The sequence below is a fragment of the Lissotriton vulgaris genome, chromosome 3_1, assembly GCF_964263255.1.
Source record: "Lissotriton vulgaris chromosome 3_1, aLisVul1.2, whole genome shotgun sequence".
Classification (NCBI taxonomy): domain Eukaryota; kingdom Metazoa; phylum Chordata; class Amphibia; order Caudata; family Salamandridae; genus Lissotriton; species Lissotriton vulgaris.
This window is the reverse complement of record NC_141689.1, coordinates 421,774,029-421,797,857: the sequence shown is the minus strand read 5'-3', so window position 1 is coordinate 421,797,857 and position 23,829 is coordinate 421,774,029. Positions and strand designations below refer to the sequence as shown.

At 46.4% G+C, this 23,829-nt stretch overlaps 1 protein-coding gene across 1 annotated transcript in view; it reads left to right on the top strand.

Annotated features, from left to right (window-relative positions):
• Positions 1-23,829, top strand: part of DHX29 (DExH-box helicase 29) — a 930,480-nt gene that overhangs the window by 861,378 nt on the left and 45,273 nt on the right. The window contains exons 24-25 of the mRNA XM_086960636.1: positions 17,849-18,163; positions 18,421-18,552. Of these exons, the coding sequence (XP_086816762.1) occupies positions 17,849-18,163; positions 18,421-18,552 (447 nt within the window). The remainder of the gene's footprint in view (positions 1-17,848; positions 18,164-18,420; positions 18,553-23,829) is intronic.

Genomic DNA, 23,829 nt, shown 5'->3' with positions numbered 1-23,829 from the left:
GCACTTTTCCCTGTGGTCCAGGTGTAAAGTGCGTGCGCTCTCTGTGTATGTGTATTGACAGTGGCCTGCCCTCCCATAGGAATGCATGGGGAAAATGTGTGACCATGGTGGTTCCTGATGTGTGGGGAGTGCAGGGTCGAGTTTGGTATGTGCGAACTCGTGTCATTAAGTGCTGCGTGATGATGTGTGCGGATTTATTGTGTCTAATGTGGAAGTGCCACTTCTAGAAGTTGGCAGTATATGTGAATTGGCTGTCTGGCTTGTGATTAGCTGGAGCTGGCTGGTTTGCCTGGCTCCAGGAGTCGGGATGGGTCTGCCCCGGTGGTGAATGGAGAGATCTGCATGTTGATGGGAGGGAGGAGTGCACCTGGGACCTGAATAGGGCTGGGCCTTCCCTCCGCAATGCTGGCTCCACCCCCTGTCTGATGTCCCTAGCCTGGCCAGTGAAAGGGAGAGAGGGGCAGAGCAAAGCAAAGTGCTCAGGAGTTCCCCTGAACCAGCTGTAGCTGGTTCTCCCATTGCCTGCACCTTGGAAACAAAGGGAAATGCTGTATAAAAAGGGGCTGTGACCCCATGTAGAGGGTTCTGCTTTCTGGATCTTGTCCCTACCCGGGTGTGCTGCTGTTGGGGCCCAGGAGGACTTGCTAGGAGGGCTGCCTCCCTGGGCCCAGCTATGCCCTGGAACCTCTTGCTAATTTTCTGCCTAAGAACCTTTAAGGGCTTGTGCTCCCCAGCTCCCTGTGAGCGCTATTTCTGCTATTCCTGAAGCCCCTTTGTTTCTAGGAAGGACTCTCGGCATGTTGCCCTTGCAGCGCTGAGTTGCAGCGTGTCCTGAAGGATGTAGTGATCCCCCCATTTTGTTCAGATTGCTTGCAGGTGCCCACCCTGCATTGTGCCCGCTTGTTTCCGTGCTGACTTATGGGTGCCACCCCACTTATTTGATTGATTAGATGTGCAGGTGCCCACCCCGCGACTTTGCCCGGATTGGCTGTGTGAATCATAGCGGGTTCCCACCCCACGTCTCGCTGCCGCAGCCGAGCCGCTTTTTTGAACGATGCCGGGCCGCTGCCAGACGCGACCCGGAAGTCAGGCAGCATGGTGCCTGAGGAGGGCGGGATGTCCGGGTTACAGAAGGAAGCCCCGTGCCCGCCCACGCTGCCGGGAGAGATGCCATGCTGCTTGGATCCCCACGTGCAGAGAGAGAAGGAGCCTGGCGGTTCCGCAGGGCTCCCATGAGCGGAGAGAGCCCTGCGTCAGGTAGGAGTTGACCCAGCGGGCTCTCTGGAGCGAGAGAGCCCCGCCCGCGCCGCCACAAGGGAAGCGCTGCTGCCAGTTGAAGAGGAGAAGCCGCCTACGATGAAGTCAGGGCTGGGCGGGGTGGCGTGGGGCATATCTGCTTCCCTCCCCGAGGGAACAGGAGCCTAGTGGTGCCGGCGGGAGATGGAGTCAGAGCGGCCCCGTGTGGTCAGTGGGCCGCTCCAACATGGGCATGTCTTGTTTCTAACACCCGGGTGACTCCACTGATGGGCACAGTGTTAGTTTAGAGCCCCCGTGGGGGTCTAGGGCCCAGAAGGGCCTGTGTTTTCCCCCAAGTTTTGGCCATATTCCCAGCTGCCCTGCTTGCAGAGGGCAACTGCACCGAGGGGGTGATTTTACTTAAAGAGGCACGTTGGTGCCAGGGTGCGATTCTCAGCTGCCCCCGTGAGAGCCCAGAGGGGCCCAGGATTTCCCCCCGATCGTTGTCATATTTATTTAAAGCGCCAGTGCTCTCCACAGTGATTGGGGGCCAGTTCTTTTTCTTTAGTGTGGCCTGATGATTTCAGGAAGCCGTACGCTCCATGGGGACATCTTTATTTACAGAGCCCCGTGTGGCTCCAGCCTGCGCATATGTGTTTTCAGAGCCAGATTGCTCAGTTTGGCGCCATTTTGTTCTAAAGGGCTACGGAGAGCCCATGCCGTAATTGTGACTTTCACAGCTGCCCAGCACGTAGTGGGTAGCTGCACCGTTTAGGTGTCTCTTTTCAGGGGACTTGTTCTTTGTGAACCCAGGAGTGAGTCGCACTCCCTTCGCCCCTACCTTGGCTTCCACAGCTGCGCAGCACTTAGTGCCAGCTGCAGCGTTTAGGCCCAGTTCATTGCTCTCAGCTGCCAAGCAAGTAGTGGGCAGCTGCAACGTTTAAGTTTGCGCAGATGGTGGCACTAAAGGGACGAGGGAGGAATAGAAGTGTAACTGCTGCTATTTTTCGTATATGTATTGTTGAAGGTATTAAACATGTGTTTACTGTTCATTAGGGGGGGTGGGGAGGGTTCAGCAAAAAAAGAAAAAAGCTGATACTCGGAATGCCCATTGAATGCTCACATTTGTGTATGAGTTTGTAACTACAGCGCTCTAATGATACTTGCCGCCCAACCTCCGGGGTGTGGGCTAAATGGCCGTGTATCCTTCTACTGGCGGTGAGATGCGCCAATTGTGATGAATAACTGGAATACCTGATTGATTGTTAGTAGCTTCCTGTGAATCTGCTATAAAAATAATAAAAATAAAAAAAGTTTGCGCAGATGGCGCAACCCTGACTGGCGCTGCATTGGCAGCGTGCCCTGACATTCTGGACACAGGGCATTTGAGCCCCTTCTTGGATGACCAGTTGGCCAGGGGGGGTTGGTAGATGTATAGGGCGCAAGGCCCTAATGTGATTTATGTGCTGAAGTGATTGTGGTGCTAGGAAATGTAATGCATTTAGTATGTTTTATGCACCCTGTATCTGATACCTCTAAAACTTTTTTTTATGATTATGAGATTGTTTTACCTATGTAGGTTTATGCTATTGAGATGATGTTTCACTCTGTGAGTTACGCCCCTAAATGTGAGTTATGCTTAGGGGGTAGGGTCTAATGTGTTTAGACTAGTGAGGAGATTGCCTACTGTATTGATACTGGTTAGGCCTGATGTGATTTATGCGTGATGTGCAATGCGTTTATGCCTGTGATACCTCTAAATGTGTTTTCATGCTTAGGAGGGTGTTTGGCCTAGCATAGTTTATACTAGTGAGTTTAAGTGTCCCTGCGTGATCTATGCCTACGGTTATTAGTATTGCGTAGTGTGTACCTACCTTTTACCAGTGGTTACTGGTTGTGGTCTATAATTGTTATTTGATGTTACAGTTACTCTAAGTGCTATTTCTACTTAGTGTTGATCCTGACAGTGGCCCACGTGGCCCTGTCCTGTGTAAATAATCCCTTGTGAATATTGCCCGTGCCAGTGGTACAATGTATATTGTGTGATTACTATCTGATGTGTTTTGACAATACAAAAGTTATTTTTATATAACCTTGTGTGGAGTTCCTTTTGTAGTGGGCCTGGGATGTTGTTGCTGTGTGCGTGCGGAAATGCTTTACACATTGCCTCCAGGATAAGCCTGTCTGCTCGTGCCAAGCTACCAAGGGGGTGATCAGGGGTTATCTTTGGCGTGTAACTCCCTTGCCCTGACTAGAGTGGTGGTTTCTGCCTGGCTTTGGCGCAAGCCTTAGCCAACCAGAAATCCCAGTTCTAACAAGGACAAATCCACAAGTTCAGTCCGACTGCGTTATGGAGCGCGGGCCGGATACAGGAGTCACGCAGACACAGGTAACCGTACCTTGGATGCATTGGAAATCACAGATGATGTGTGGCACAGAGGAGGTGATTTGTTGCTGATGCAAGTAATGCACCAGTTCCTTAAGGCGGTGCTGGGTCAATGAGACTTTAACACTTAGAGACGATGCAGTGCCTAGAGGAGATGATGCGTAAGTTGCGATGCGAGAGCTCTTTTCCTTAAGACAACACAATTTTGATGATGCATCGACGTCAAACCGCTGGTCGCAGGTGCTGCATCTATTAGAGGCCCTACAGGGTCGAGACTGTGTTGCAGTCGGAACAGTCATCAGAGACTTCAGTGAGGCAGTGTTCGAAACTTAAATAGTGGTGGTTCTTCGGAGGTGCTGCAACAAAGTCAGGCCTGCGTTGTAAGTCACTGTTGATGCGTCACACACACTCGAGCAGGGACCACGGCTTCTGTGCAGGTATCTGTGATGCGTCGATTTCACAGGGATGTGCCGATTCCGAGCTGATGCTTGGAGTCGATGCGTTGATTTCTTGGTTGTAGCATCAAATTCACCTCCAAGGGCCCAGAACTGGATTTGGCACCACTTGGCCAGGCAGGACGCACAACTGAGGAGCTCAGGTGCTGGTAGCAAGATGCAGGTGAAGTCTTTGATGTCCCTGAGACTGCAGCAACAGAAAGCAAGTTCAGTCAAGCCCTTGGTGAACTTTAGAAATCAGGATGCAGATAGTAAAGTCCAGTCCTCTCACTCCCAGGCAAGAAGCAGCAGGCCAACACAGCTAAGCAAGCAGCAAAGTAGCAGTTCCTCCAGGCAGCACATCATCTCTTCTTCCTGGCAGAATATCCTCAGTCCAGAAGTGTTCTGAGTATATGGTGTCAGAGGTTGAGTACTTCTACCCATTTTAGCCTTTCAAGTAGGGAGACTTCAAAGAAAGGTCTTTGTAGTGCACAAGACCCTGCCCTTCCTGGCCCTGGCTCCAGACACACTACAGGGGTTTATGCCACTCTTTGGGTGGGGACAGATACATCCCTATTCAGGTGCAAGTGTCAGCTCCTCCCACCAATCTAGCTCAGGAAGGCTGATCAGCCTGGTGATGGTCCATCAGGATAACCAGGACATACCTCAGCTTCCTTGTATGTGACTGTCTAGAGTGATTTCGCCAAGCCTAGCTGTCATCCCACCCATTTGTGTATTCAAAGGATATGCAAAGTCAAACAATGGTTATGTGAGAAAATTCCAACTTTCTGAAAGTGGCATTTTCAGACCTGCAATTTAAAAACCAACTTCACAAAAAGATTTGCTCCCATTTTGAAGCTACACTTGTAAAGTGTTACACGTCAGCCCCAATGCTAATCTATGGGAGAGTTAGGCCTTGCTGTATTGAAAAAGAATTTAGCAGTTTTTCACTACCAGGGCATGTAAATCACAAAGGTACATGCATTACCTTTTAACTACATTGTACCCTGTCATTAGGCTACCCAGGCCTATGTTAGGGGTGCTTTAAATGTAATAAAAGGGAAGGTTTGAGCCTGGCAAGTTGGTGAACTTGCCAGGTCGAAATGGCATGTTAAAACCAAACACACAGGCTCTGCAGTGGCAGGTTTGAGACATGTTTGACAGGCTTCTTATGTAGGTGGCCTAATCAGTGCCGCAGGCCCACTAGTAGCATTTCATTTACAGGCTCTGGGCGCATGTAGTGCACTGTATTAGGGACTTATTAGTGAATCAAATATACTATTACATTTTAGATAGAGAGCACATGCTCTTTAGCTCTGGTCAGCAGTGGTAAAGTGCCCAGAGTCCTAAAATCAGCAAATAGTCAAAAACAGGAGGTCAGAAGCATAAAGACAGGGGAAACCACACCAAAAGATTCCAGGTCTAACAGATATAATTTGTGAGGTCATAAGCAATGCTTTGGGAAAAGAGATATGCATTGTTATGTCTCACCATAACTGGCGGCTGTCATCAGTTTTAAGGCTTTGCCTAAGTTCGCTCAATAAACAAATTATCCCTTCACCTTTTCAAGATGAATTTCAATGCTTTTTTAAAAATAACTTTTTCTGACGTTCCTGTGGTGATAGGGGCTTTGCCTTATTTACAAGGCAGTGTTAACGCCACCTTGTAAATAAGGCACCCATTCAGGCTATACTTAGTGTGAAAAGAGGTGGGCAATGGGTGTTGTAAAATGCAGCACACTCACCCCACTTTACGTAGCGGTGCTGGTCTCTTTTAGGTTAGATCAGCTGGTCCTTCTAGTCTATGGGTTATTTTAACATTTGGGGATTAAATACTAGTGTCTAACTGTTGTCAGATGTTTCCTGTTTCCCTTATGGCTTTGGCTTCTCTGTGCTTGCGGGGTGGTTTCTATATACATTGTATGTGGTCATTGGCATAGTGGTTTTTATAAGGAGCTATGCTCTTTTTCATCTAATTCCTACCTACGTCTGGTCTGTGGTTATTATCGACCAGCTGGTTCTCTTTGTGAACTTTTGTAGGATTAGTTTGCAGACCCTCCTCAGAGTGGTTATATCTATGGCATTTAATTCACAAGTTATGTAATCTGCGGCTAGATGTCTCTATCGGATAGAAATGTTACTTACCTTTGGTAATGATGTATCTGATAGAGAAATAGTCTAGCCGCAGATTCCTTAATGCCCTGGCCATCCTCCCCGCTTTGTGAACGACATATGATGTAGGGGTTATCCTCCTTTTTAGTACTTGCTTTATACTCCAGTGATCACTGTTTCGTGTAGTCGTGTGACTTAACAAACCATGTAGTCTTGCCTCATAGGTCTTGTCCTGGTATTACCATACCATTCATTTCATTTTGTAAGTGACTGTGTTTTCTTGTGCTAGGCTGGTTTATACATCAGTGCTCACGGTTTCACGTAGCTTGTGCTTCGGTGATTCATTTGGTCTTTTTCTTAAAGTCCTTGGCTTGTGTTGACATACAGTTTATTGCTACTTTCTACCTATTGTTTTAAAGATTTTTGATCTTTTTGAGACACTATTTCCACAGCCAGTTTCTATAATGGCTCCACATTCTGGTGCGGAAGGTTTCATAGAAGGAATTGACGTCCGCGTGCTGGAGGGGACTTAAATGACTCCACTGATGTCACAACCGGAGTTGACGTCATCATGGAGCTATACGACTCTGTTCCCCCAGCACACAGTGGTAGTGCTGAAAAATTTCCGGATCCAGTCTGACGCCTGGGGAGAATTCCCAAGTTAAGGAATCTGTGGGTGGACTATGACTCTACCAGAAACATTGTTACCGAAAGTAAGTAACTTTTCCATTAGCCCAATTTTTTCTTGTTATCCAAGGCAAAGAATGGGACAGAGTGAGACCGGCTTACAATAACTGAGCAGGGAGCACCCCTCTGTATATGTATATCCTAAGTAGAAAATGTTCATTCTGCAAAATCTTTACTATTTGAAGATCACCACAGCAGGAAGGTGTGATAAATGCCCATCATTAACCTTTCATCTGCTCCAATCAGACCTTAATGGGGGTGCAAGCATATTTATATTCATACACATCCTTGAAATTGGGTGGAACTGGACTGTTGGAAAGAGGATTTAAGTCCTTGGAAATAAGTTACATTAAGAGCAAATTCAGTTACAAGTTTATAAAGGGAGTTAGGCGAAGGAAATAATGTAGAAATAATTGGAAATATGAATGAATGAGAGAAAGAAGGAAAATAAAGCAAATTTCTTAATAAACAATGGCGAAATGCTGTCCCTGTGATTATGTATGGAATAAAAAGAAACAAACGCTCATAACAACTGATTTGTATAATTTCTGGACAATTTGTAAATCACTGTATTTAAGCACCGCAGAACTCACAACAACTAAAAACTGAAAGCAGGAATGCCTAAATATAAATAGTGGTGTGTTTTTTCTGTAACTAAAATAATGTATTCCTCCAAAGTCATTGTATCGTCATTTGGCACTCCCAGTGCCCGTGGTGGGCTACAGCAGCCTTTACAAATTAAAGCAATGACTGTTAGTGGTTAGTGTTCTGAGTCGCTTGTTTTATACTTTTAATTCACTCGTCTCTTAAAAAGAATATTACAGACTTTTTTACCTGCATTGTTTGAATTTGACTGTGTCCCTTGGGCAAACACGCTTTCCTTGCTGTCCCGGACCGGGAGTTCGGACCGGCAGCTACTTCATGTTCTAGAGTGCAAAGACACGGTTTGTTCCTTAGCCGAACTTGCTCCTGCCAGGGCCACCTCTAAAGGGGGTAAGCAGGAACCTGCTTTGTATGCTGCCCTGATTAATGCACATTCACTTAAGAGGCGCTATCAGGATATCTATGATCTTTTGGAAGACAAGAAAGTTGATTTCCCGTTTATCACAGAGACATGGCTGGATGAGTTCTCAAATCCTATTGTTGCACTGGCCATTCCATCTGGCTAATAAAATTGCTAGGCAAGACCGACGACAAGGGAGAAGGGGAGGGGTGGCTATTTTACATAGAGATAAGTGGTCCCTCCAGCAGGATGTGTCCACTCCTGAAGGGGATTGCGAAGTTCTGGACTTAAGTATTAATGTCTCGCCGCACTTTACACTAGGTGGATCCCTGATTTATAGGCACCCGTGTCCCGCCTGTGCATTTCTGAAAGCACTGGGGGACATCATCATCCCCCGAGTCCTCTGCTTTGCCCATTATATCATCCTTGGCTATTTAAACATTCATCTTGACCAGGCAGCTTCGAAGGACACTCTTGCTTTATTAGAGGTGCCGTCTCTCGCACAGCTCACCCAATGGATTGACCTTCCGACGCATTCAGGGGCCACACCCTAGACCCCATCTACACAAATTTTCCTATTACAGTTGGAACACCCATTCCGGTGCCTTGGACAGATCATTTTCTGGCATACTTTTCATGGGTCTTGACAGATGGGAACCCTCTACCCCGGTCTAAGCGGGAGCCAGTCTTTGCTAAAATTGACCCACTGCTATTTAGTCGAGCCTTGGGGGATTCCTGCCAGCGTTCTTGCAGACGGACTGGCGGGATTCACAAGATGGATCTCATAGCCCCTGCCACTCGCCACAGACATTCCAGAGACTCCCCCTCGAATCCCTGGTTCACTCCTGATCTGAGGACACTGAAGCAGGAGTGCAAGAAACTGGAGAGAGTCAGGAGTAAGGGGTTTCATCCTGGGGACACACACTGAGATATAAGCAAAAAAACATATTATAAGGCCATAGCACAAGCTAAAAGTCTTTGCTATGGGCCTAAAATTGACGCAGCTAAGAACAACTCTAAGGAAATCTCTATAGTTCAGAGTTTCCTGGCTCTTAAAGCACAATCTAGCATGATTCCCTTTTCTGCCTCTTAGTGCGAAGATCTCTCCACTTCCTTCATGGAGAAAATTCACACCATACAGGTGGCCTTTATTTCTTGTAATAAGTACTCAGGCGCCCTGCAGGCTTGAATGACCTCATTAGCCCCGCCTCCATTCATTGGCCGCTTTCGCCCCCATTGATCTACCCAGCTCTCTCAAAACACTAAAGGGTCGGAAATCTGGATCTCCAACGGACCCTTGTGCTGCTAGACGTCTAGCTGACGTGGCGGACACGCTTAATCCTGAAGTCAATAGAATCATTACCATGTCCCTCCATGAAGCTCTTGTCCCGGCCACCTGGAAGCTGGCCATGAAACTTCCTCTTTTAAAAAAACCTTCACTTGACCCTCTGTGTCCGGTAAATTACCGACCAATCTCCCTCTTGCTCAGTGTGGCCAAGGTATGCGAGAAAGTAGTTACCAGTCAACTGACCGACTTTGTTGAAAGGTCATGCCTTCTCCATCCTGCTCAGTCGGGCTTTAGGACCTCCTTCAGTACAGAATCAGCTCTGGTGGAAGGCTCCGAAGTCATCGGAGACTGTTTGAATGCCAAAGGGAGGAGTGCCTTGGTTTTGCTGGACCTCTCGGAGGCATTCGACACGGTTCCCCACGCATTGCTGCTCACACGATTGGCAGAGATTGGGGTCTCTGGAAGTGCTTGGGCCTGGATCGAATCCTTCCTGAAGGATCGGACACAGCAGGTTTACCTCCTCACCAAAGAAAGTGACCACAGGGGTCCCACAGGGCTCCTCTTTGAACCCTCTTCTTTTTATTACTTAAGCTACTCCTCTTTTCAGTTAGCTGAGGACCTAGGCGCAAAGGTAATTGCTTACACCGACGATACCCAGCTCCTGTTCAAATGGGGAAAAACAAATGCTCTTGCTCTACCGCCAAACACTGTTTGACCGCAGTTTTCAGATGGCTGAGGAAAAATCAGAAATCCTCTTATTTGGAAAGAGTCCCTCGCGATTTAGAGAAACACTCTGGCTTTCTGATTCAGTGCTTCCTGCCTCCTGACCGAATCCTGTTAAGAACTTGGATGTCTGGTTCGAGGAGAACCTCCTGTTCTCGACTCAGATCAAGAAGTTGGCAGGGACCGGTTTTGGATTTAAAAAAATTCTTAGAAAGTTCCTTCCTCTTCTTCCTCAGGCGGCCAAGGAGACAGTTATCAGAGCCCTTATCCTTTCTCGATTGGATTACGCCAATGCTCTGTATATTGATGGTGCAGAACACAGCTGGCAGGCTCCTTCTGAACATCCCTGCCAGATGTAGCGTGAAACATCATCTTCGCACTCTACACTGGCTGCCTGTGGCAGAGAGGGTTATGTTCAAGGCATTAGTCATCTCCCACCACGCACTATATGCCACAGGGCCAGGCCATCTTCAGAAACGGTTCTCTTTCTGCACCCCCGCAAGACACCTGCGCTCTTACTCCCAATCTCTGGCTAGAGTCCTGCGGTTTTTCTTACAAAGAACGTACGGCAGCTCCCCTGGCTGTGAAGGCTGCTTTAGGTTGGAATGCTCTGCCCCTTGTGCTACGATGCATGCAGGATCTCAATCTTCCCTTAAACTGGCTCCTCTTCATTCTCTCAAGGTTCGCACCAGGACACTCTTGTAGTATAATCGCGCTTTAAAAATGAAAATAACATACCATATAGTGTTATGTTATAGCACTCAGGGTAATCTGATATTCATGTATTTTTATAAACACATCATTCTGTTGCTTTCTTTCACCCCACTTCACACCACTTGAAGGTCCTTGATTATTAACCTATTAATAATAGGTCCACTCCTATTTGTACCATACTAATCCTTTATAGGTTCCAGAGTAATCTGCTACTTGCTTAAAAAGTGCTTCAACACCTGATCAGGGGTAGCAAGTCCTATTTAAATGCAAACCTTTTCCCTCTTCTATCCCTCCGCTACCCTTCTCAATCCTAATAACTGACTAACATATCCACCTCTCAAATCTCTTTCATACTTCACTATACTAATTCACCACTAATCCTTTATAGATTCTAGCGTGCTACTTGCCAAAAAAAACGCTTCTAAACCCCATCAGAGGTAGCAAGCACTATATAAATACAAACCTTTTTTCCCTCTTCTGTCCCTTCGTTATCCTTCTCGAATCGAAATAACTGACTAATAGCCACCACTCAAATTGCTTTCATATTTCACTATATTAATTCACCACTAATTCTTTATGGGTTCCAGCGTAGTGTGCTACTCGACAAAAAAGGGCTTCAACACCTCATCAGGGGTAACAAGCTGTATATTTGTATATTAATGTAAACCTTTTTTCCTCTTCTATCCCTCCGCTATCCTTCTCAATCCAAATAACTGACTAATATCTACCACTCAAATAACTTTATTATTTCACTATACTAATTCACCACTAATCCTTTGAGTTCCGGAGTAGCGTGCTACTCACCAAAAAAGCGCTTCAACACCTCATCTGGGGTAACGAGCTATATAAATGCAAACCTTTTTCCCTCCTCTATCCCTCCACTATCCTTCTGAATCCAAATAACTGATTAACATATCCACCACTCAAATTACTTTCATATTTCACTATACTAATTCAACACTAATCATTTATGGGTTCTGAGTAGCATGCTACTTGTTGAAAAAGCGCTTTGACGCCTTGTCAGTGGTAGTAAGCGCTATTTAAAGCAATTAAAATTACTTTATCTCATCAATGAGATGGTGCTGCAAATTATCAGCTAAGTAGCTTTATATCTGATCCTTTGAGCAGGTGTTGGGGGTGTGGTACCTTCCAGGAAGCATGATCTTAATTTTTACTTAATGTTTGGTGAAAGCCTTATTCACAACATATGTTTTGAGGTTTCTCGTGAGCAGTGGCAAATGGGTTAGTCATATTGTAGTGGGCTCAATCCTGTGATAATTCTACCAATGGTGTCCTTGTAGTTAATCTTTTGCCTTGAGTGACCAAGGGATTCAACCAGAGGTGTAAGTGAAAACTAGCTTGTGCAGGTACTGAATTTCTTTTCAAGCTTTGTAGATAGTTTGTGTTGCAGCTACTGTGATTCTTTGGATCCCCTCTGAGGGATGCATCTTCCTTTTTGATCCCTTCGAGGGTCCACACAAAAGTAGGTGGTTGGATGCTTCTAACCATACAGTCCTGACCTTTAGAATATTCAGCAGGTGCAAGACTGGATCCAGAAGCGTTTCATAGCAGTGCTCCAGCACTTCACTAGGTGGTGCAATGCATTTCCATGTAGAATTAATTCCACTGCGGAACCTGCATTTAAGCTCAACCCCTATACTTCGATGTAATTTTCTTTCTTTCCACAACCTTAGAACACTGATCTGGAGCGCCACTCTCCCTTTTTCCGGTCTTTCGACGACTCCCAAAACAAAATCCAGTCAGCAAGAGAACAATGCCGTCCTAAAACTACAGGCGTCAAACCAAGTCATGGCTGCCGAAAACAAATGTCGGCCACAGACCTGCATATGAGGTGTGTCTTTAGTGCTGTGTTTTGGGGTACAACTTGAAGTCATGCAAGGAGAGCGCCCTCAAGCAGCCGAAGGTGATCCGTGACATAAAGCTGTATGTCGTTGAACACAGTAAAGCCTCGAGCCTAGTGTAAGCCCTCTTTTCTCTTCCAACTCATGGGCTCTGAACCACTCCTGATGCTGCACCATCGAGAATTAGCATTCGCAGCTAAAGTCCTCCAGTAAGTCAAAGCCCTCATTCCCGTACTGTCACTCTCTATTAAAAATGAAGTTGTGAGGGAATAAAGGTGCCCATCAATCCCACTCCTGATCTCCAACTAAGGAGCCAATCCTTCAGTTGATCCTGATGCCGCCTGAGTTTTCCTGACTGACGGCAACGCTGCAACAGTTTGAAGCCATGCTGATTATCTTTGCCACTTTTCTGGCTCCCAATGGCATGCTTTTGGGTCCAAAGTATCCACAAGGGCCCGCAGTTGTTTTGTGTAGTGGATGCGGTGGGGCGGATGGCTTTGCAGAACACGGTACTTTGCTCTTTCAACTAATTACACCTGAAATAAGAATTGCTCTGTTGGAATTGTGACTCCCAAGAAAATCTATCTTTGCTGATTTTTCTTCCATTGCATATAATTGAATGAATGAATGAATGTGGGTTTTATAGAGCGCATAGTAACCCGGAAGCATCCCAGCGCTAAAACCAAGACAGCTGATTCAAGGGGGTGACCAGGGGAGAAAAAAGGGATCAGGGGAAGAGGTAGGTTTTCAAGAGTTTTCTGAAGCGGAGATGACAGGATTCACTCCTGAGTTTGAGAGGTAGGGTGTTCCACAGTCTAGCCGTGTTCACCGAGAATCGCCGACCTCCTGTGCGTGCCTTTTTTACTCTGTGCACTGTGATAAGATGTTCATGATCCGAACGGAGAGGCCTTAAGGCTTTGTAGGGTGTGATTAGGTTTTTGAGGATGAGGGGGCCCTTGCCCTGCAGAAGTTTATGCGCCAGACAAAGGGATTTAAATGTTATCCTTTCTCTTATTGGGAGCCAGTGCAGTAGTTTCAGAGGTGGTTTGGCAGATGTTCTCGCCGGGGTGTTCGTGAGAAGCCGGGCTGCGGCGTTCTGAATTTGTTGTAGTTTGTTGAGGGTGGATTCGGGTGCTCCCAGGTAGATGGCGTTGCTATGATCCAATCTGGAGAGGATCAGTCCTTGGATGAGCAATTTCCGGGAGGTTTGCGGGAGAAGGGGCAGAATTTTACGGACTGATCTAAGAAGGCCGAAGCAGATCCCAGCTGTTTTTTTAGCTTGAGTTTTGAAGGACAGATCCTTTTCTATCCATTTCCTAGACTCTTGATCTCCTCTTTGGGAGCGGGGGGCTCTCCCAGGTATGTGGGCCAGAGGTTCGGGGGAAGGGTGGGCCCTTTATGTCCAAGGAGCATGATCTCAGTCTTGGAACCATTGAGTTTTAGGGCTGATTCATTCATCCAGATAAAGATTTCAGAGAGGCTGGTGTGGAGATTGGACGGTCCTTGGTAATGTTGGGATAGTGAGACTACCAATTGGGTGTCATCGGCGTAGCTAATGATTTTTACTCCAAACGGGGCGACCACTTCCTCCAGTGGGGACATGTAGACATTAAATAAAGTTGGGCTAAGGGATGAGCCTTGCGGCACTCCGCACTGGAGGGGAATCGCCGTGGAGCGGGTGTTATTCTCCCAGACCTGGAAGGTGCGTTAGCTTAGGAATGACGTGAGCCATGACAAAGCAGTTCCCATCACCCCAATGTCATTAAGTCGTTGGATGAGGACCTGGTGGTTGACAGTGTCGAAGGCCGCACTGAGGTCCAGGAGGATCACTGCCACTGATCCTCCTGCATCCAGAATGCATCTGGCCTCCTCTACCACAGCCAGGAGGGCGGTGTCTGTGCCCTGTCCAGGGCGGAATCCAGTCTGAGATTTCCGGAGAAGGTTGTTGGACTCCAAAAAATGGGAGAGTTTTTTGTTAACTAGTTTTTCCGTGATCTTGCTAATTCCGGGGAGAAGGGAGATTGGCCTGTGGTTGGCCAGGTCCGACGGGTCCAGGAGTGGTTTTTTGAGAAGGGCTTTAAGTACGGCAGCCTTCCTACCGGGAGGGACCGTTCCCTGACACAGAGAGGAATTGATGAGGTCGGTTAGGGGGGTGGGGATTGTGGATGTCACCGTTTTAAGGATGCGAATGGGCACCGGATCGCTGGGAGAGCCACTTTTTATTGTGGCCAGCGTTTTGAGGACCTCTTCTCCAGTTACCGGGCCAAATGTGTCTAGATGAGTGTCTGGTTTGCCCGGCTGAGGATTGGAGTATGTTCCAGACTTGAGTAGACCGTTTGCGTGTGCTCTTGGGTTGGCTTGGGGCAGTGAATCGAGGATCTTGTGGATTTTTTCGTCGAAATATTTTGCCAGTTTATGGCATTTGTCCTCAGAGGTGTCAAGAACTGGGGGAGGGGCAGGGACTTTGAGCAGTTCTTTCATAATGATAAAGGTTTCTCTAGCAGAGCTAGAGGACTTTTTTATTCTCTCATCGAAGAATTGGCTTTTGGTGTTACGCAAGGCGGTTTTATAAGTTCTCATGGAGGAGCGAAATGCATCTTTTCTGGATTTGGTTCCGTCTTTCCTCCAGGCACGCTCCAAATTTTTACAATCTTTTCGTAGTAGTTTTAGCTCTGGAGTGTACCAAGGGGCGGGGTTAGCTCTTTTGGCTAGTTTCAGGGTGCTTTTTTTTGGAAGGAGAGAATCGAGTGAGAGGGTGAGCCAGGTATTGAATTGCGAATCTGCGGTTACTGGATCTAGTGCTGGGGGGGGAAGAGACTGCGTAAGTTTGATGGACCAGTCTTCAGTCGAGAGTTTGGACCAGGGTCTGTCCGTGACCCGGGTTTTGAGGGGTTGAGGTGGCGGGACGCTGGAATGCCAAGCGATAGGGACCAAGAAGTGGTCTGTCCACGGAAGTGGGAGGGGGGGGGGGGAGTGGTTTTAAGGTCGTTTATGTTGGTAAAAATGGGGTCAAGGAAGTGACCTTTGTCATGTGTAGCCTCTGAGTTCACTAGTCTTAGATCGTATGAGGTGAGTTTGAGTAGGAGATCGGACGCTGTCTAGTCCTGGGGGTCTCAAAAGTGGAGATTGAGATCTCCCAAGATTATGAAGTTGGGAGATGACGTTGCCATTGAAGTGACGGTTTCGATAAGGGCGCTGGAGAACTTGGTCTGGGCTCCCGGTGGGCGGTATATGAGTAAGCCGGAAAGGGAGACTGTGGGTGAGATTTGTAAGGCGAAATGGCAGCTCTCACAGTCTTCGATGGTCCCGTTGTTAGCTCTGCAAACGAAGTGCTCCCTATATATTATTGCCAGGCCACCTCCTCTGCCGAGGGGTCTGTTCTGAGAGTGGATTAGGTAGCCTTGGGGAAGGGCATTGACGATGTCGGAATCTGAGTTGGGGGTTAGCCATGTTTCCGTAAGGAACAGAATGTCAATCGAAAGATCCTGTATAAGGAGGTTTATCTCTAGGGAATGTTTCGGGAGGGACCTACAGTTCAGGTGGCCAAGTTGCAGGCCGTGGCGTCCTACCGTGGTGTGGGCTGGGTTGCAAAGATCGCAGTTGGTAAAGGTTTTCTCCCCTTTGTAGGTATAGGTGCACTTTGCGTTTTTCATGGGGTTAAGTGAGAGGAGGTTTCCTTGGGTGTAGCTATAGCGATCGCTGGTGGGTTTGGGCATAGAGTCTGGGCCTACGGCCGGCTGGGCCCGGACAGGCACAGACGGGCTTACCTTTGGCGTGCCTTCGGCGCGCTGACTGTGCGCCCGCTGTGCGCGTCTGCTGCACGTTCGGTTGAGGCACATTTTGTAGGGAGGGAGGGGCCTGGCCTCTGAAGGTGGGCGTGGCCTCGCTACCCTCTGATGGCGGCTACAATATTTCCCAAAGCGCCGCGGCAGCGTTCAAATCGGCTGCGCAGTGAGGCTTTGGTGATGAAGGAGGGGGGGGGGGGGGGGTGCTCAAGAATAGGTGAGATCACACAAATTAAAACAGTATTTTTAAAATTTCTGTGCAAAGATTCGGCCAGTGTCTCCCGGCTTTCCGCCTCAGGAGCTGTCAGGGCTATTGCGCGCAGAGGAGCGGCGCGGCTTATATAGCGAGGAGGGAGGGGGCGTGGCCTCTGAAGGTGGGCGTGGCCTCGCTACCCTCTGATGGCGGCTACAATATTTGCCAAAGTGCCGCGGCAGCGTTCAAATCTGCTGCGCGGTGAGGCTTTGGTGATGAAGGAGGGGGGAGCGCTCAAGAATAGGTGAGATCACACAAATTAAAACAGTATTTTTAAAATTTCTGTGCAAAGATTCGGCGAGTGTCTCCCGGCTTTCCGCCTCAGGAGCTGTCAGGGCTATTGCGCGCAGAGGAGCGGCGCGGCTTATATAGCGAGGAGGGAGGGGGGCGTGGCCTCTGAAGGTGGGCGTGGCCTTGCTACTCTCTGATGGCGCTACAATATTTCCCAAAGCGCCGCGGCAGCGTTCAAATCGGCTGCGCGGTGAGGCATTGGTGATGAAGGAGAGGGGGGAGTGCTCAAGAATTAGCGTGGCACGGAGGACATAGGATGCTGTCGTTTATCAACTGTAATACTACTGCTATTAGAGTAATATTGCCCTGAAGAATCTCATACTTGGACCTTAGTTGGCCGATTTATTGCACAATCTAGAAATAAATATCATGTTGAGAAGCAAGCTCCTGCAGGTTAGTCACCTGTTTGCAAATTCTAGATAAGTGATTTATAGTCGGATATTGCTGTAAATTTAGGGTGCCACACAAAATGTTAATTCCTTAAACACCACCAAGTCCTCTACCTCGATTACTGAATAATTTAACATATTGGAATACCACAATTACCCGGGAGGAGAACTGGGATTACAGATAACTATTACTTCTCACTGTTTCTAGTTCAATTATTTCTCTGAAAATGTTAAACAGTTCAGACTGTCTGTGCCATGAGTTCCCACATATGAGATGGCGCCTACGGGGTTCTTGAGTCTTAATCCGACACTGCTGCAAGTTTTGCTTATGGTTGTAATACGGTGATCATAAAGTAAACTGCCGATTGGTTTCTGCCACAAGGTTTCACCGCTATCTGCTGTTTAAAAGGTTAGGAGAAAGCAATCAGACCTATATCGCACCTCACAGGGTTTTAAGCAACATCGCAGTCTACTAGTATTGGGTACGAAATGAGCATAAGCACTATTTTGAACCTGCCAATGTTCTTTTCCGTGTTCCTAAATTGATTGGGGAATTTGGTTCCACACTCACATTTTATGGTAAGTACATTGTAATAAATGTAGCAACATTTGAAGAAAACATAATGTTGACAGTACTGTCTGCAATTTACTATACTAATGTAAAATATTTTATGAAACATTTATAGGATGTAAAGCAGGAACTGGTGAGGCTAGTAAGAGCTGCAGGATTTGGTTCCTTTAAAACATCACATGAAAGCTCAAATGGAATCCATGAAAACGGGGTCAGAAAGCCCTTGTCTCCCCAAGAGATATCTGTACTCAAAGCTGTGTTGACAGCGGGCCTGTATGATAGTGTTGGGAAAATTCAGTGCACCAAGTCTGTTGACATCACAGAAAAGATCCCATGCATTGCAGAAACTGCTCAGGGCAAAGCCAACGTCCACCCCTCTTCGGTCAACAGAGATCTACAGACCTATGGATGGCTGCTGTACCAAGAGAAGGTAATAAAGCATTCAAAATGATTCAGAGATATCACTAGGAAACCCAAGCATACATTATCTGTAGTATTGTAATTGATGTGTTAATTTACATGTGTCACAGATGAATACAATTGCTGGCAAACAATATCTTCAGCTACGTATAGTTGCCTTGGGCCTGTGCTTGTGAAAATATTGACCTTACTTCTCTCCAGCTCTTTTTGATCTTAATCGAATATTGCTCATCTATGCATTGCAACAGATGTTTGTTTTGTGTTTAGGTGAAGTATGGAAAGGTGTACTTGAAAGAAACAACTTTGGTTTCCCCGTTTCCTATTTTGCTTTTTGGCGGTGATATAGAAGTTCAGCACAGAGAACGTCTGCTCTCAGTAGATGGCTGGATCCACTTTCAGGTATCAATTTCGTTTTTATTTCTTCTCCATGGCTTATATAATTTCATGTGGCTTGTGTAGCTCATGAACTTTACATATTGTTGGATTAGGCATTGCATTACATAAAATGAATATGATGCATCTTTTTCTATTTTTGGCTGTTTTCGTTTATTGTTGGTTGGATGCCATTGGTGTTTGCTAATTAAATATTAAATTAAATAACTATCTTAAAATCAGCTCTGGAAAGATTAATGTTATGTAATCTTGTTGGAAAGTGGATTATTAGTAGGGGCAAAGGTATATCTGCTGCTGGCAATTTGGCCACTATCACAGTATATGGCTCAGAATAGGTCTTAGAAATTATTCCCATGCTCAACCCTTGGTAGCTTGGCTGCGAGCAGGCAGGCTTAACATCAAAGACAGGTATGTAAAGCATTCAAAAACACAAAATCAGTAAATAATTAAGACAGAATGTACAATATAAATCCAACACCAATTTATAAAACTAGGAAATATTTTTATCTTTAGAATAACACCAAAACGACAAAAATCCAATGTATGGAACCAGAGGTATGAATTTTGAAAGATTTAGCATTATATAGCTCATAGAAACCCATAGCGCCTTATCGGGACATCTGGACGTGATAGGCCGGGTCAAAGTGAAAGGTTCAGGCCGACTCTTGCAGTAGGTCTCGCCCAAAGATTTTACCCTCTGACTTAGAAAGTTTTCTGGATCTTTTCTTCCCGGGGCCTCTCGAAGCTCTCAGCCAGTCTGTATTCGGTGAGGGTTCGCTGGATTGCCTTGCGACAAGCTCCAGGTCAAACCTATGGAAGTCCAACCTCTGGAACGTTCAATCGGGACGAACCATGGATCCAGGTGGACTCGCGGTTGAAGGCAGGCGGCTTGGCTCTCGCAGTTGCTCCCGGTCACCTTTTCTTTGCTCGGACTTAAAAAATTTTACTGAGCTTTTTCTTGCGGGTCTCTCGATACTCTTTGCCAGGCCGGATTCAGTGAGGGTTCGCCGGCCTCGGATTTTGCCTACTCTCGATCAAACTCTGGAAGTCTGACCTACGGAGTTTTTCAGCAGGACGAACGTGGGTGGCAGGCCAACTCGCAGTTGAAGGCAGGCGGCTTGGCTGGCCAGGTTGAGTAGGTCCACTTATGGAGCTTTTTCCCAAAGTTCCTTCAAACTTCTCCAAACTTCTGGAACTTCTTCCTGAAATTCCCCTAAGGGTCCCAAAGTGTCACAAACTTACTCAAATGGTCTGGAAGCTCCAAGATGATCCTTGAAAGTTGAGGACCCCAGTTCACACAATCCACTTGGACAAAACCCTTACAAATCCACTGGTAATGATCCAGGTTGAGGATTCTTGGTGGTGATTTTCCAGGTGAGCTCTGTTAACCTGTAGCTTGCAGGGAGTCTACTGTTAAGTCCTTTTACAGCAAGGTAGTCCACAGGGCTGTAGTTCCAGATGATGCAGAAGGCACAATCTTCAGAATGCAGGCCTTAGTGATTGCACATCAAACGTCTCAGCATGGCCCTTCTTGCTATCTGAGGTTTCAAGCAGCAGATATGGGAGGCTCTGCCCCTCTCTGATACTTATTCCAAGTTCTATGGGTCAAGCAGGAAGGCACTCCTGTCCAATGGGAGGCAGGGTAACGCCCCAAGATAGCTTCACATCATTTAGAGTGTGGCTCTATTTTGTTCCAGAATGCACCAAATCTTCCAAATTCATCATGGATGAATTTCCAGCAGGGGGAGAAGAGCTGGTCTCTCCCCTTTGCATCTGCTCATTTCTTCTTTAAGCCTAGCATCTGGTTGGGTTCTAAAGAGTAGAGTTGTAAATGACACTGGTGTCTTCCCCTTCCCTTGAAGTCCTTTGTTTACGACTCCTCCCCCTGCTCTGGCATTCCTGTGTAAAGGAACACTGCCCTCCCAGCAGGGCTTGTTAACACCATGGGCTCTTTATCACCTCTTCAAAGAAGCCTGGCTAATCCACTTAACTCTGACCAATCAGGACAGACCACTGGAAGGCTGAATCTGGGCTTATAGATAAGAAAGTCTTATAACTTCTTGTCTGTACATTTTAAGAGAAATTGAACACTATAATATTGTTGGCTTTATCAATACCATTCTGGGAAGTCTTTGAATGCTATTTTTATCATTCTCCTATCAGGATTTATTAGTTAATAACTTCTTGCCATGTTAACCTGTGTGGCAGGGAATATGCAATGGGAAAATAAAAATTATGTGGGCCGTTTTTCCAGTGCCAGGGCTTATAAAAAAATATTTTACAAGGACTCTGCCTATATCCACAGGACCCCCACCCCTGGTACACCTAGGAGAGTCTTTAGCGGTTCTGAATATGTTGAAATTTTGCAGAAATCTCCCTCCACAGTGTTCCTAGCACCAAAGGCTATTTTGAGCAGCACTTTATCACAATGTGGGGCGTGAAATGTGCAATTTCACTCAACCCAGGGCATATAAAATTCATTTTCTTAAGGGTGGACCTCATAATACCTGAACCCCCCCCCCCCCCCACACACACACACACACACACACACCAGGGACACCTAGGGGAGACCCTGGGGGTACCTAATGAGTCCAAACATTGTAGATTATCAATTTATAAGTGCCCCAAACACCAAAGTCGAGTTTGGGCACAATTTACTTTTTAAAAGCAGTCCTGCAACACAGCTACTTTCAAACTGACCTCAGGCTTCAGCAGTGCACTCATGCAAGTGCACAGAGGGCTAATGGCCTCTAAACTGCCGTGCCCTATTATATACTAGGGACTTAGTGGTAGGTTCAACCGCCCTGCCCTATTATGTACTAGGGCCTTATAGGGTCATGCAAATCACAGGGGTACCCCAACCCATAGTGTACCCTGTTATATGTCGATGTTTTCACTGTATTCTAAGTGTCTCTTTCAGCATAGCACTGGCCCTGTGCCTGGTTAGGCAGAACCCATGGTCAGTCAGAGTCAGTTACCACCAGTACCAGTCAGCAAAAATGTAGCGGGTGCCCAGGGCACAGGATGACTTTGCAACAAATCTACAATAGGTTTAGTGGGAAGTATCATTGCAAGACATGTGGGGTTAATGATACTTTACTTATTTCTACCCATAAACCTTATGATTGTCCCAAAATATCCTGGTGCCCCATTGCAGCTGTATAAACCATTTACTCCAGATCTCCTATAAAATATAAATACTCTCTTACAGGGGATTTGCCTACCACATTTTAATTTTGTTAGTAATCCATGCCTTTTTGTATTTCATCATTAGTACAGGCATTATTTGCCAGATCACCGTATTATTTTCTAAATCTTCACAACATTGCTAACTGGAGTGCGCTCCAAAATTTTACCCTGCACCTCTGTCCTAAACCCAGAAACCTACACCCCAGTGGTGTAATGGAACTTGAGGGGGCTCCCTCCAAAGTTCAAAGAGGGCCCCCTCTCGTCACACTCTGGACCCATTAAGGAGCTTTAAGGCCAGGGCCCCACTGTCCGTACACAGTGCTGGAGGGGGCTGCCTGGAGCTCTGGGCCCCCCTCACACCGCGGGAGCTGCGGGGGCTACTGTTACGTCACTGTCCGTCCCCCGGTTTCACAGCACAGGAGACACCCTGCCATACCCTTCAGCTGAAGCATTTCAACTCTCGGATTCAACTGGCCCGGGATGTTTGCCTTTTTATAAAACGTAGGGGAACTGTTTATCTTACATTTTAAAAGTATGGGTATATTGTGCATCTCCAATACCGTCCACTTTGACAACTGAGGCCAGCCATCTATAAATCAATCATGGTCCTGCTCCAATAGGAACAGTCACAGCTGAATTGTGACCACATTTCATCTTCATAAGAACACATGCAGCCCTTCACTGATTTTGATTTTCTGGGGCCTCATCAGTGAGTTGCAGATTGGCTTGAGTTGAGCCCTATAACAAATTGATCTATGGGACCCATGCCTGGGCATATCCGTCACACTTAGAGTGTTACTCTGAGGGCCAAAATGTGGTCTAGGTGTGTCGGGGACATCAACAATATCCTATAGAGATCCTACTTCACTTCACACATATGTGTCTTCCTTAAGATACATCAACATCCTGTGGTGCTATTGGAAAGGCCTCTGACTTTCACAGGCTTGAGAATGGTCTACAAGTCAAGTCAACCTGGTTATGTGGCTGCACTGACAGTTCCTGGAGGTCTTGCTCTGAAGAAAAATACTCTGGCTTAATCGTGGGGTAGACTGGCAAGCAGAAAGAAGCATCCCCTGAAGGTGGCTAGTGGTAGACTCTATAGGACAAGGATGATGGGGTGGACTGTGTCCCTCTTTGCATGGAGCACCTCCTTTTATTAATATGTTCTATTTGTTTGGGAGTAGGTGTGTTTAGGTTGGGCAGTTAGAGCTTCTGTTGATGAGTCGACCAAAGCCCAGCTGTAATTTATTAATGGTAAGACATATAACTTGATTTTTCATTCTGGCATTGACAGCAATGATAGAATAATATGGTAGGCATAACAACTTTAATAAGACCTTGATTCAGGATGGAATTACTGTAATGTCGGATCTCCTAGCTATTGTCTTGTTTGGTGATTTCCTTGGTATAATCACCCTTTCTGATGGATACCTCTAACTGCAGATTACTCACCTTTTGAATATCCCCAAATGCTAGATTGGATTTTTTCAAGCACTTGCTCATCATGCTCATGTTGGAGCTTTCAGTCTCTTTGGGGGAGATCTACCTACATTTTGAGCTTGGTTAGTGCAAATTTTTTTTTTGCTATTTACTTTCCAGCTCAAAACTTGTTTTGTGCTGGAAAGCCCCCACAAAGTAGCACAAAGCAGCACGAAGCACTGCTTTGCGTTACTTAACGCCAAGGGGGTGTTACATTTTTGTTTGAATTTTTATTGAAAATCTTTTTCCCCATATATAATACACAACATAAATATAGGAATAAATACATACATCACCTGAAGAATTGACCCCCCTCCCCACTCCCAGGAGTCCTCACCCCGCCCAACCCTGGCTTGTTCGATTCACTTAACCAGAAAGGGAATGAACAAAAAAGAAATAGAAAACAGTTCTTCCACTAGCATAAGAGAGAAAAAAAAGAAAAACAATGTCTATCATAAAAGAGACAAACAAAATCATAGCAAATTATTAAATCAGTATTGAGAGGTCATATAAAATACAAACTCAAATATTTATAGACATAGAAGCACATAATGGCGATACCTCTGCTGCTTAATGGGTTAATTTAATGCTTTCTTGTCACCCATTGCACCCCGC